Source organism: Adiantum capillus-veneris, chromosome 7 (assembly GCF_014529385.1).
Source record: "Adiantum capillus-veneris isolate H3 chromosome 7, ASM1452938v2, whole genome shotgun sequence".
Lineage (NCBI taxonomy): Eukaryota > Viridiplantae > Streptophyta > Polypodiopsida > Polypodiales > Pteridaceae > Adiantum > Adiantum capillus-veneris.
The window spans coordinates 85,008,541-85,021,556 of record NC_140937.1 but is presented as its reverse complement, the minus strand read 5'-3'; the positions used below and the strand labels follow the sequence as shown (position 1 = coordinate 85,021,556).

The 13,016-nt window shown below is 41.8% G+C and overlaps 1 protein-coding gene across 1 annotated transcript in view; it reads left to right on the top strand.

Annotated features, from left to right (window-relative positions):
- The first annotated feature begins 227 nt into the window (after positions 1–227).
- LOC147454148 (uncharacterized) overlaps positions 228–13,016 on the top strand; it is a 77,864-nt gene continuing 65,075 nt past the window's right edge. The window contains exons 1-5 of the mRNA XM_086516176.1: positions 228–385; positions 487–565; positions 10,379–10,500; positions 10,612–10,662; positions 10,735–10,848. Coding sequence (XP_086372302.1) covers positions 378–385; positions 487–565; positions 10,379–10,500; positions 10,612–10,662; positions 10,735–10,848 — 374 coding nt within the window. The 5' untranslated portion in view covers positions 228–377. The remainder of the gene's footprint in view (positions 386–486; positions 566–10,378; positions 10,501–10,611; positions 10,663–10,734; positions 10,849–13,016) is intronic.

Genomic DNA, 13,016 nt, shown 5'->3' with positions numbered 1-13,016 from the left:
CTTCTACCCTAAATTTGTTAGGCCTCATAAGATGAAGTCTCTTCTAGGGAGTAAAAAATCTTTCTCTTCACTAATCATAATTTGCACTATTGAGAGTTGTATCATTTCGTCAACACTTTTGGTGCATTGTACTTAACAAATTGCTTTTGCCATATTTTCTTAAATCATCATCATTGGGTGACAATCTATCTAAGCGTGTTACATTGAGTTGTCACAAAGGTTCTTTACCTTCCACGCTACTCATCTATACCCACTCAAATCAATAAAAAGGGCAACGTCTCTCTTCATTGCCCTTACTTACTAGAGACTCAGATCTAAAGCATCACCTTCAATAGCTATTTCTTTGTAATCTCTTTTCTTAATTGCTCTTGGCCAACATGAGCAGGTAAGCACCCTTCTACATTTGCCATGTATAGATATAGCTTTCCTTATCTTTCAATACTCCATAGTTTTCCTTATTTGAAGCACTTAACATGAAATTTGCAGAAGAAGCCGGGCAATCTATGGTGCTCACCTCAACGACAATGATGATCCAGATGTCAAATTGATCGAGAATCGACATTATGTATGTGTTGATGTTTTTTTTCTTCTAGTATTAGGAGGGGGAGGGCTTGATCAACACACAAAATAGTCTTTAATGCATTGAAACTAAGCATGCATTCATCATAAGTATCATCATGCGAGTGACTTCAAACTACTTACATCTTTATACTTGCATTTATTTTTGTGAAGGCCTTATCTAATGATAAAATTTATATGAGCATAGACATGTATATTTAGCACATAAATAGCCAAATACACACACCACAATGTATTAACATCCGTGTACATGGATCTCTCTCTCTCTCTCTCTCTCTCTCTCTCACACACACACACACACACACACACACACACACACATCACAATGTATACACACAATGCACATGTGTGTATACATTGCATCTATATATGCATGTGCATCATGTGTACGAATTGTGCTGTATCTGTGCGTGCACACACTCTTAAGAATATGGAAGAGGACTTCTTGATTTTCATATTTATCTTTCAATGAGCTATTAAATAAATCTACAATTTGGACCTATATATATATATATATATATATATATATATATAGAGAGAGAGAGAGAGAGAGAGAGAGAGAGAGAGAGAGAGAGAGAGAGAGAGTGGAGGAGGTGTTAGTGAATGTGTTCACACTAATTTGTTGTGCTAGTTGTTGTGTGATGTATTTGTAGCAGCTAGCAAATGCCCCTCAAAAAAATATATGCCATAATTTTTAACAAACATTAGATGCCAAGAAAAATCTAGCATTACACCATGTTCAAGTCCATTGCTACGAAATTAATATGCAGCAAACAAGTGACAACTAATTTGAATTTCTAATAAAAATAGAAAAGCTTTACTCTAACTTGACCTAGTTGTTGCTCATTCATGACTTTTAAGTTGCAACAAAGGGCCTATCGTAGTCAACCTCTTGATCAAACTGTGATTTCCACAAGCCAACTAAAAAGCTATTTATGGGCTATTTATGTGGTTTTTTTGGGAATTAGAGGATACTTTAATCCGTAAGATTGAAAACTAAAGGCTCCAAAGGTCATGTCTTGCTCTCTTTCTTTAATTTCTCTCGCCTCAAAAATTGATGTTTCTTACCATCATCATTCATCTCCTAGACCATTAGAATTGTTGCTTTCTACTCAAATCTTGGTGAACAAACACAAGCTTGGGTGAGCATAATAGGCATGCTTGTAAACTCATTGGAAGACTCTATGAGAGGACATGAGCTGCAACAGCTCCATACCCAAAACCTCGGAGCTCTCCTCATAACCACCTAGCCTACAGAGTTATAGGCCCTTGCCTATACACATCCCCTAAGTTTCTAGCTCCCTAATGTGGACTTCCATAGGACCCTTCACCTGAAAAAAAAATGGGAATTCTCCTCTTGAGAGCAACAACATTTTCCCAAGTGGAACCTTCTTCAAATCTATGCAGATTGCTTGCCACACACTACAGTTTGGAATGTGTATCATGATAATGATTAAATCCTTCATTTATTTGTAGATTTGGTATCCTTACTAATTATGGAAGACAAGGAACTTGAGGAAGACTCCTCTACACATGGAAGAAATAATTATAAAGAGGTCCTAGAGGAAGAGGAAGAGGGCGTGGTACAAGTCATGGAGGTGGTCAAGGAAGAGGAAACCACCAAGCAGAGAAGCATAAGAATACTCAAAGACAAAACACAGGTTGTCGAGGAAATTTCCAAGGTGGGGAGAGTCCAAAGAGGTCATGGTAATGTGCAAGGTAACAATACAGGTCAACATTGGAATGCTGTATGTTGGGGTTGTGGGGGACATGGTCACTTTGAACGTGACTGTCCAAACAAGAGGCAACAAATTATTATGCAACCACTAGCAATAATATAAATGAGCCTAAGAGGTTATTTGTGGTGCATCACATGTGAAATACCATGTCTACAAATGTGGAAAAATATGGTGATAATGTTTAATATGTGGATTCGGGTGCGTCAAATCGCATGACCCATTATGGTGAGTGGTTCAAGGAAATGGAGACTTTGCAGTATCCCGTCTATGTAGAGACGGTGGATGGTAGTGCACATCCCATTACACATACAAGAAATGTACCATTGTTTATGATAGATATTAAAGTAAAGTAATTGCTTGATATATTGTATGTACCTAATATCACCAAAAAAATTGTTTCTATTGGGAGCAAGGTTTGCAGGTCAGATTTAACTCTCATGGCCTCTTTGTCAAAGAGCATAAGAAGGATGGAAAGTTGGTTGTGCAAGGAAAGAAAGTGGGTAGAATGTTTATTTTAAATGTAAATGTGCTCGAGGTGAATGCTACCATGTTTTCACAAGGTGCAAGAGTTGTTGCAAATATTGAGATTTTTCACAAACGTAGTGGTCATGTAAATTTGCAAAGGCTAAAGATGATGCAAACTAAAGAGATGGTTGCAAGGTTTCCAATCTTTAAAGTTTTTGAAATGTAGAAAGTTTGTGAGGCAATTTGGGAAGCAAGAAAAAGCTTTGTTTCTCATGACAAGAATGTAAGCAAGAATGCATTGGATTTAGTACATACAGATGTATGGGGCCTGCAAAAGACTGCCTCTATGGGTGGATGCAGGTACTATATGGTGACCTCAAAGAACTCGAGCTAGTCGATGACTCTTCAATTGCTGACTTAGTGGAATTGAAGCTTGCTTTTCCTCTCTGGCCTCTTAGCTTGTCGTTTTGGTTTTGATGCTCTTTGCACCAGATCATTAAATTTCATGGTATGTGCTGGCACTTCCTATTCATGCTTCTGAACCCACTTAAAAACCAAGCACGCATATGATTTACCGAGGGTGGCTCATTCAATTGTGTAGTCAGCTCTTTAATCTTTTCCACATAAGTCCTAGTTGGATTTCCTTGCCCAGTTTTATCTAGTTCATAAGAGGACATCCTCATCCCTGCGATTATCAAATATTCAAGTAGGAAGGCTTTCTTCAATTACTGTGCGTCCTCAGCTTATAGGCTCGATAGTGATAGTACCATTTTTGTGCACCATCCTTGAGAGTTTGTGGAAAAAAATATGCCTAATTATCTTCATCTATGTCCTTATAAGAGCATATTGCTTGAACGCTTGGCTATGGATGTCTGGGTCATCCTTTCGACTTCCTTTGAAAGTGGGATGTTTTCAGATCACTGGAGCTCTCCCCATGCCTGTATTTCACATAATGATTTGACTCCTTTTCTCAACGTTTGGGTTTATCACATTGATCTATTTTTCTCTCTCAGTGTCTGTGCTTGTCATGATGGTCAATGTCTGCCTCTCATCTGTAATTGTATCTCTATAATTGTCATCATCAATCTCTATAATTGTGTCAGTTTATTTTTCCTTACAAGATTTTGTCTTAGAAGCTGATAGTCAATGTTTGCGTGTTCTTGCATCACTGATGTCCGTATTGATTTTGGCTTTCCCTTCCAAATGAATGACGATAACTTTTTGAGTGAGAGCATCTTTTAGCTCCTTTATGTCGTCGTCTAGTGTGCGTGGAGTTATCACCGGTGATACCTGGATTTCCTTCAACTTCTTTGTCTTGAGATTGTTGTTGCTCATCATCATATTCTTATTTTGATTCCTTTGCCACTATCTCCATTTGAGTAGCACAACAAAAGGTAGTTTTCAACCAATGTTTTCGGCATCGGCTTCGGTGATAGAGGGAGATTAGATGCTTCTTCTCTAGCATCAAAGAAAAAGAATTAGAGTGTGTCCTTTTCAATATACGCACACTCTCGACATCTGCGAGTTCTCCCCTAGGCATCGGATACACAGACACACACACACACTTTGATGTTTGGATTCGGTGACTTTGACATCTTCGAGCAAGCGAGACACTTCCATTCGGTAGCAACAGTCAGGATCGACACTACAAATGGAGCTTCATTGGTTAGTTTTGGTGGATACTTTCTTCTCCGAACTCATCTACTTGGCATGCTCTTCTATCTACCCACATATACATACTTGTGCTTTTCTCTGTGGTTTCAGAGGTTTCGATAAACATATTGCATATCATCTTGATGTATGGTCATTGTGGTTTTTGAGATATCTATTCTTTGTTCTTTGTGAATAGCCTCATTGGATTTGGGACCTCGTCAGTCAAAGGTCTTGACAAGTATCCACAACTTACTTTGGCAATGATTTCAGTGCATTGGTTTATGGTCTTTCGTGGACAATTTGCATAGGGTTTTTTTGGTGTATGGTTTATACCTTCTTCATGCATTTCAATGAGTACTTTTGAGTACGGGTCAGATACTCCATTGAGAGCATTGTTTTGCAGAGATCATACCTTCTGGATTGCACATTTTTTGGCGCTTGCTTATGTGCATTCACTCTATTGATGTACATTGAGTGTGGATTGCCATTGTATGCGACTCTATGGAGCCATTTTGGCCTTCTACTCATTGCCATTGAGTATTGTTTACCAATTTATGATTTTGAGTCCTCTTTCGGAGATTGTTGTGGTCAAGGTTTACTCCCAATTTGCCATAATTTTGGTCGACAGATTTTTGGTCATTTTGTAGTGGTCGAGATCATCTCCCACTTTGTCATCTTGGATGCGGTTTTATGGTTGAGATTTATGTTAAATTTATGCTCCTCGCATTTGCAAGACCAAACTGAATTGAGAACGAGTCCTCAATGTTTCAAAAGTGTGTGGGAATGCTTGCTAAAAGGGAAATATGGGCTAGCTGAAAATAGCTTGAGGACCCCTAATTATTTTGTAGAATGTGCTAGGGGTGGAAGCGGTGTGCAGTGCGTGCGAAGTGCGAGGGAGGAGAACCAGGAGACACGTTGTGTAGGTGGAGTTGCTCATCACAATGTGAGAGAGCCCTTGATTCTTCTACCTAGTAAAGAATAAGGTTTGTGTATAGATGATGGGCGGTTGAAGGCCTCTAGCGTATTCGTCCGGGGTAAGAGGCACACCGCCTTTACCCCAACAATCTCCCACTTAAAGGTGAACATGTCGATAAGTGGTACTACTATAGGACCTCGTAGTATGTATATGAGTTATAGGAAGGCCGTCTCAACCTGTGTCCATTGGCTCTCTTGAAGTCGATACATGCCTCTACATAGGCTCTAAAGGTGTGTGAAAGTGTATATCCCTGCTAGAATCAGCATGCATACTCTACAAGTATCCTATAATGGCATGCACTACTCCACAATGCATCATGCTAGTGTCAATCATCGCAAGACTGACAATCCCAACTACAAATACGCCCATTGCAGTTGCTATGTCGGGTCTTGACACTAAAAGATCGTACATGAGAGTCCTGAGGTTGATGACAAAAGTGCAATCTCTACGAGCATATCCATGGCAATCGCATCAATGCATAAAATCTCTCATAGTAGTGTAATTGCATTGTGCTTGGCAATCGTCACATTGATGCAAGTCTCAACCGCCAAATGTACCTAGAACCTGTGCCTGGAACTTATAGAGCGAGTGGGAGAACAACTCAACCATTGCCAAAGCTCAAGTCTGGCTCCATGTAACTCATAGCCACACGAGCATAAATCTCGTATGCACTTTTGCGAGTGTGGGTACGTGAACACCAGTCCGTGTTCAAAACAACCATATGTCGTGTTCAAAGCCAAAACTATGGCGATAAATCTAGGGAAAATTGGATAGAGTCTCCCTTATAATAATCGCATTGGTACTTTTGAAGGTTGCTTCACGCTTTTGGCCCCCTAAGGTTCTGAAACGCATCGTATATCCATCTTTGTAATATTGATCCTTCCACTCTTATTATTGAAACACATCTTACATCATATCTTGATCCTTCCACTCTTATTATTTTCTCTCTTTAGAATGGCCAATTCTTGAGTGAGAAAATTGTTTAAGTAAGCCAAAATTGAATTTGGTGACATTATCCATTCAAAATGTGTAGCTTTGCATAGAGCTCATTATTTGCTCATGATCTACGATGCTCAATCATCCCACCGTAGATCCCAACCCCTCCCATGTCCGTGTAAGCTGAGGGAGATCACACATACACACATTTTTTTTTTATAAATCACTTTTGAATTACTAGTGGGAAACCTCAAAATGAGCAAAACCTAAAGGGTATATCAGATACAAGAAATGCCCAAGTTCATAGTGAACAGGCATAGGCCTAATCAAAACACATATGAGAAAGGGCATACACTGATGGGCCAATCTCCTCTAGGGACAGACAATTTTAAAGAGACCGATGCAAAGATTGCCCGTATAGGAAAAGGTATGAATTGGTGGCTCACAAGTCACAATCATTTCTAAACTTCCAAATCAAATCCCGTACAACACCCCCACCCCCCCTCGTGGCTATCTGGCACTGCTCTAGCCAGGGGGATCTATGGTGGGAAAGAGAAGCGGAAATCACAATGCAATCTCAGTCGTCCGTCCACTCTACGAACTAGGGGGGTGAACTAAGGGTGAACTCGGGGCAAAAATGGCGCCCCGAGTTCACTCCTAGTTCACCCCCCTAGTTCACCCGCCTCACGGGGTGTGGGTCGAACCCGGGACGTCTCGGTTGCCACACGAATGCCCTACCACTACGCTAGCACATGTCACTGCCCATGTTGGCATGGCACATGATCACACCCTAGTTTACCCGCCCCTAGTTCACCCTTAGTTCACCCACCCTTAGTTCACTGCATGATCCGACGGCTGATAATAAAGCCACCTCACCCCCCCAAATTTGGGCCCTAGATCCCCTCTGAGCCAGAGCCGTGCCATATAGTGACAAGCCCCCCCCCCCCCCCCCCCCCCCCCCTCCCCCGAGACTAAGTGGCACGGGCATGGGAGGGTGGGATCTATGGTCGGGGGATTGTGGGCCGTAGATCTGGGTGGTGGCGTTGAAAGTAATTTAGGGTACCCTAAATTACTTTTGTAATCTAAGGTACCCTAAATTACTTTCAGCTGTGGTCGCTTTGCATACATGTTTTAAGTAAATTAAGGCCCCCACGCTTCAGAACGCGTGTATGACGAAGTGGTTAGGGTATGCGCCTCTCTTGAGTGAGGTCACAGGTTCAAAACCCGCACCCGCAAAATGGAGTGACCTAGATTACTTTTTACGGTACCTGCATTCCAGATCTACGGCTCACAATCCTCCAGCCATAAATCCCACCCTCCCATGCGCGTGCCACTTAGTCCCAAAAAAAGGAAGGTGTCCACTGTCACGCCACTGCTCACATTTCAACTGCATGGACATTGGGCACCCATGCTTAACGACCTCAAGTCTAGGCGATCTCTGAAGTAAGGACAAGTAGACTGGAATGTGGTTCATAGCCAGACGGCATGGTGGCGCAAGCGAATGAAGCGCTGCGACGGTGTTCTTGAGATTCATTTGGAGATGGGTCCTGCACAGAGAAGATAGGAAGAGAGTGTAACATGGCTAACTCTTCCTTTCAACAGCCAGAAAGAGGTCTTTCTGGGTCTGTAACAGAAGCCATGACAAAGTTAAGGGGCAATCACAGCAGCTGTTGATGAGAGGCCTGCCCTGTGTATGCCTTTGGTGAGGGTGCTTAAAAAAGCATGCAAGAGCTCAAGCCATGTGTGATGCGAGAACATGGTACATGCGGGGCCAGGGCTTCAGAAAATGCTACCAGGGACTGTGTTGGGTCCAACCTTTCTGGCCCTTGTAGTTGTTTCACATGTCGCATTTGATGCAGGCTGACATGTCTGGCATCAGAATGATGCAGGAGGAGCCTCATCTATAGCAAAATTTATGGTTTTGCTGAAAGAAAACACGGGTTAAGCTCAATTGATCGTCTGAAAGTCTTATTTCTCGTGAAGTAGTTGCCTGGTGAAAGTTCCAGGGACTTGAGATCGCTCTTGATCACCAACATCTATGCCTTGAATGGAAAATTAGAACAGATGATGCATCTGGGAAGCGTGTGGGGTGCAGTTTTGTGTGCGAGCTGCATGAACCATCTTATTCCGGGAGGTACTCCTCCTTATGTGCTCTGCGAGCCTGACATCAGCAAGCAACAAAAAGAGAATTGAGAGGATTTCCTCGAAATGCACAGGGATGTATTGCAAATCGTGACCAGTACGACAGGTTTGAGAGCAAATGCAATTTGGCAAACTGAGATACTGATGTCAAAAGTGGAAGTGCAGTATGGTCACTCAAATAAAATCTGGAAGTGTGCCTTTGGATAGTGTGACAAGTTCGAGTTTTCAAGGGTCACTAAGCCATATGCTGCCGTTAAGCCCTCATTCTAGAAAATGTGTGAAAATAAACATTTAAGGCTGTTGAATCTAAAAAAACCTCATAGAGAGATGAAACATCTAAGGCTGCTGGATCTGCAAATCTGGAAGCAATGATTATCTATGCCTTAACTTACTGCTTGGGATGCACATCTTATGCTGGAGCTTGAATGGTGCAAACTTCAAAGAGATTGTCATTGCAAATTCGTTACCAGTTTCAGCTCTATTTAAAGGTGAATTCCTGCAAAATATTGAGGAATGCTGCACGTTTCCAAGGGTGAGACTGCCTTAGTCAAGGGGCTGGAGTTCGGTGTGTACCGGTTACCAGGGGACAGTCTACGGCAACCACCTTAATAATGCCTCCAGTGACATAAGAGCGGCCTATGAAGGCATGTCTGCACAGTAGTGGATATAGCAGTCATGAAAAAAGTCCATTGTTATAATATATTATTGCGTTCACCCTTTCTGCCTTGATATTCATTCAATTCATACATTTATTCTGACATTTTTTATTTGCAATTATTGGCTTCAATTAAAGAAGCTTGTGTAATTTTATTTTCAAGCTTGTATAGCTTAGAGGGTAAGTAGTTGATGGTGCATCAAACTCAACTGTCATTATGGGCCTTCTTTTGCAAAAATCATTTGAAGAACTTGTCAGATTGCCCTATCTCTACCCAATACTTTATGGCAATTAAAAGAATTTTTCAGAAAATGCCTTCAAATTCACCTATCTCGATTTCACAAAGATTTCTAGAAGCAGGAAAATCCCCGAAACTCCACTTCTTTGCTGATTTTCTCTTTTTCTAAGACCGAAACATTTCTCAAGGTCGAAACATTTCCTGTGGTGGAAAGTTGCCACCGAAACATTGGAGGAAGGCACCTGGAAGTTTCTATTGACGAGCTGACGTTTGTAGTGATTCAGTAGTCATTCAAATTGATTAGACTGCTTTTGGTCATTTGATGTAGCCTTAACAGTCATAAAACTTGATCTTGAGATGATTAGTCTTGGTCTACGCCATAATTGATATACCACTACACTGATGTTATGTTATAGCATTTTACCCTCCGAGTTGACGCATCGTTTCTGTGTCCCCCTCTCTTGGAAATGGTGTAGCCTGTATCTGTTTTTGTTTTGGAGTTTCCCTTAACTATGTTGCAGATCGGGGGACATGAGATTGGAGTGATTTGGGGCTCTGTGTTATCACTCGGCTCTGCGTTACCTATGTTGGCATACGTTCTATGTTTTAAATGTGTCTTCTTGCGATGTTTCCTCTTAAGATCACAATACCATCACCGACTTATCACTGAAAGTTGTTACTGAATTGCCTTTGTGATCAACTTTGCCATGGTTGGCACTTCATGTAGCGAGTGCCCAGTAGTTTTGTATCTTCAAAGCGCCATACAGAAATGAACTGGGATTTACGCAAAGAACAAGAAATAGTATGTTTGGAACTTTTAAAGGGGGCAGATATAATACTGCAAATTGGTTGTTCGTACCAAGATTGTCAATAGGGGGTAATCACTTAGGGAAAGAGGAAGCTTGAAATTTTTTTACATTTCTCTTCTTTGGTTTTGAGACAGGTTGCTCTTAAATGGCATGGCATGACTTCTCTTTGATCTATTTTTTTGGCAGGTCATACTGGATAATGGAATTGTACGAGTCACATTGTCAAAACCAGCGGGCATTGTAACTGGGATAAAATTTGGTGGTCTCGATAATCTTCTCGAAATTGCAAATAAAGAGAAAAATAGAGGGTAAGAGGACGATGTACTCGTCGAGTGTACTTTGCCACCTGTTTCTATTGGTTACTGACTGGATGTGCGCTTGGATGATTGGACGCGACTGTGCAATTCATTTCTGATCAGCTACTGGGATCTCAATTGGAACAAACCTGGAGGAAGTGGCATTTTTGATGTGTAAGTGATAAAATCTTGAAGCAGAAACTGGTGATGGTATTCAGAACCTTGATGTTGCACATCACTTTGCAGTGTGGAAGGCACAGATTTTTCTGTTGTGGACTACAATGCAGACAAGGTGGAGGTCTCTTTTGTAAGAACTTACGATCCTAGTAGAGAAATGGTACCATTAACCATCGATAAAAGGTAAAAACTTTATGCAATGGCAAATAGATGTTTGGCCAAGTCCATGAATTCGGCTGTCATTTTTAACTGAGCGATACAATAAATTTTTGTATGGCTGGGCGTGCATCTGGACTTCAACAATCATTATGGCCATCAGATCAGCCCAAGCGGCCTGCTCGCTGCTCCTGCTGAAGGTCTTGAGGTAGCTTTATAAAGTGAGTTCTAGATCCTCGTGCCAAGAGGTCCATGGATGAGTGTGGGAAAACTCCTACTTGACGCAGAAGAAGAAGAAGAAGAAGAAAAGTTCCAATGTCGTAGTAACAATCCCAAGAGACCTCAAAGATCCATCCGTCTAGTCTACACAAAGCGTAACATCCTCTCTTTGAGTCACCAGAATTATATCTGTAATGGAGCAAGTGGGTGCAGGGTCCTTACTTCGCTTAGATAAACATTCTGTTGACCACTTGTTCATCATGTAGCTCTTAGGGAGTATAGAGCAGGTGTATCATCGTGCCTCGATTTTTCTTGGCTAGAGTTTTGAGCTACTTATCTGGTCTCTTGGTAATTGCTGGCTAAGAAAGGCTTGCAGTAAATGGGGGGCTGGCAGTTAAGGGGCTATATACAGGATGAGCTTACGTATAGGACGGTTGGGTGGCGATTTTGCCAGACTCTAGCCTCCTGGGCTATCGGAGAAAAACTCAGACAGGCTCTCGAAGGCTCCAGCTGTGGAGTAGCCATGCCGGTGCTCTCATATTGGTATCTAGCTTCGCCATGGGAGACGATCCTGCCGATGCCAATCAACCTTCTTGGTGGAATTTCTGTGGGCAACGTATCACTGTTGTTGATGATGGTGCGAAGGTTTGCTGCCAACAAGAAACACGTTCAATCAGATGTTGATCACTAGAGCTTGCCACCCATTTGTGTTGGTTTGACCATGAACAAGGAACAATTTCAATCAAATGTAGATCATTAGAGCTTGTCAGCTGCTGCAGCATCTTCCCACTCGTTGCAGCCCTCCCTTCTCCACCATTGTTGCCTGGTCCTTGCTGGTGCAACTCAGTGCAAGAGGACAACATGAAAGTGATGGAAAAAGTCAGCCTCCTATCTAGGATGATAGGATGCTTGACAATCCTGCCTCTCAATCTATTGTTAGTGATTGGTTTCAGCTCTCTTTAGGGGTCTAAGATGGTGTATTCAACAGAGCTCCCTTTGACATGAGATATTCCTAGGCCAGATGGAGCCAGCATTTTCTTTAGTGAAAGGCGGTCACTGACGATAACCTGTGAACCCATTACTTGAAACAGAAAATTTTATGATAGATTGGTTAGCTTCGTGACATGCTCAGCTAGAGTGGTAATTCAAGAGATGCTCTGCCGCCATGCAAGTGCCCCCTTGCAGTATGCCTCTATCAATTCACAATGCACAAGAGGTGTGTTTCGAGGTTTCAGCCAGACGATGAATAGTCTGAAAGCTACAAAGGTTGTGTTGGAAATAGGGCCCTAGGTGCCCTTTTCTCCCTAACAAAATACAAGCACGTCGGACTTTTGAAAAAGCTACAAAACCATCCCATGTCTCCCTTTGATAACTCAAACAGCAGACGAGTGATGGACAGCGCTGGTATGCCTAAATGAGCATTTGGTGGGTCGACATAATATGCAGATTGATGGACCATCCCCCATGCGTTCAGTCTCGGTTACTCTACACTCCAGTTCAGCTGATCAGAACTGACGTGGTTATTAGAGCAGACATATTGGATGGTTAGAGCTTGCACTGGATGAAGTGGGGCTACTCAAATTCTTGGGGCGTTCACTCTATTTAAAACTACTATATCATGTGCGCTCAAGGGCATTATAAAAATCCCTTCTGTGTGAATTTTTCATGATTATAACACACCCTCCTCCTATTCGTTCTGTAATTTTTTTTAACGTCCCTTTTAAGTGACGTATGACATACATCTGCTGGAATACTCAGAGTGGAGCAAGTATGCTAGATTATTTGATTGGATCACCAGGTGCTTGATACCTGACATTGGGAGGTTTGAGATTTCAAGTGGACCAACAGAACCAAATTGTTGCATGTAGCCATGCCCGGGTGATGACAACTACAAGTTTAGAAATTTTAGACAAACTCATATAGTCATATCTACCGATGATATGAGTTTGCAGACTTAACCAAATTGTTGCATTTTG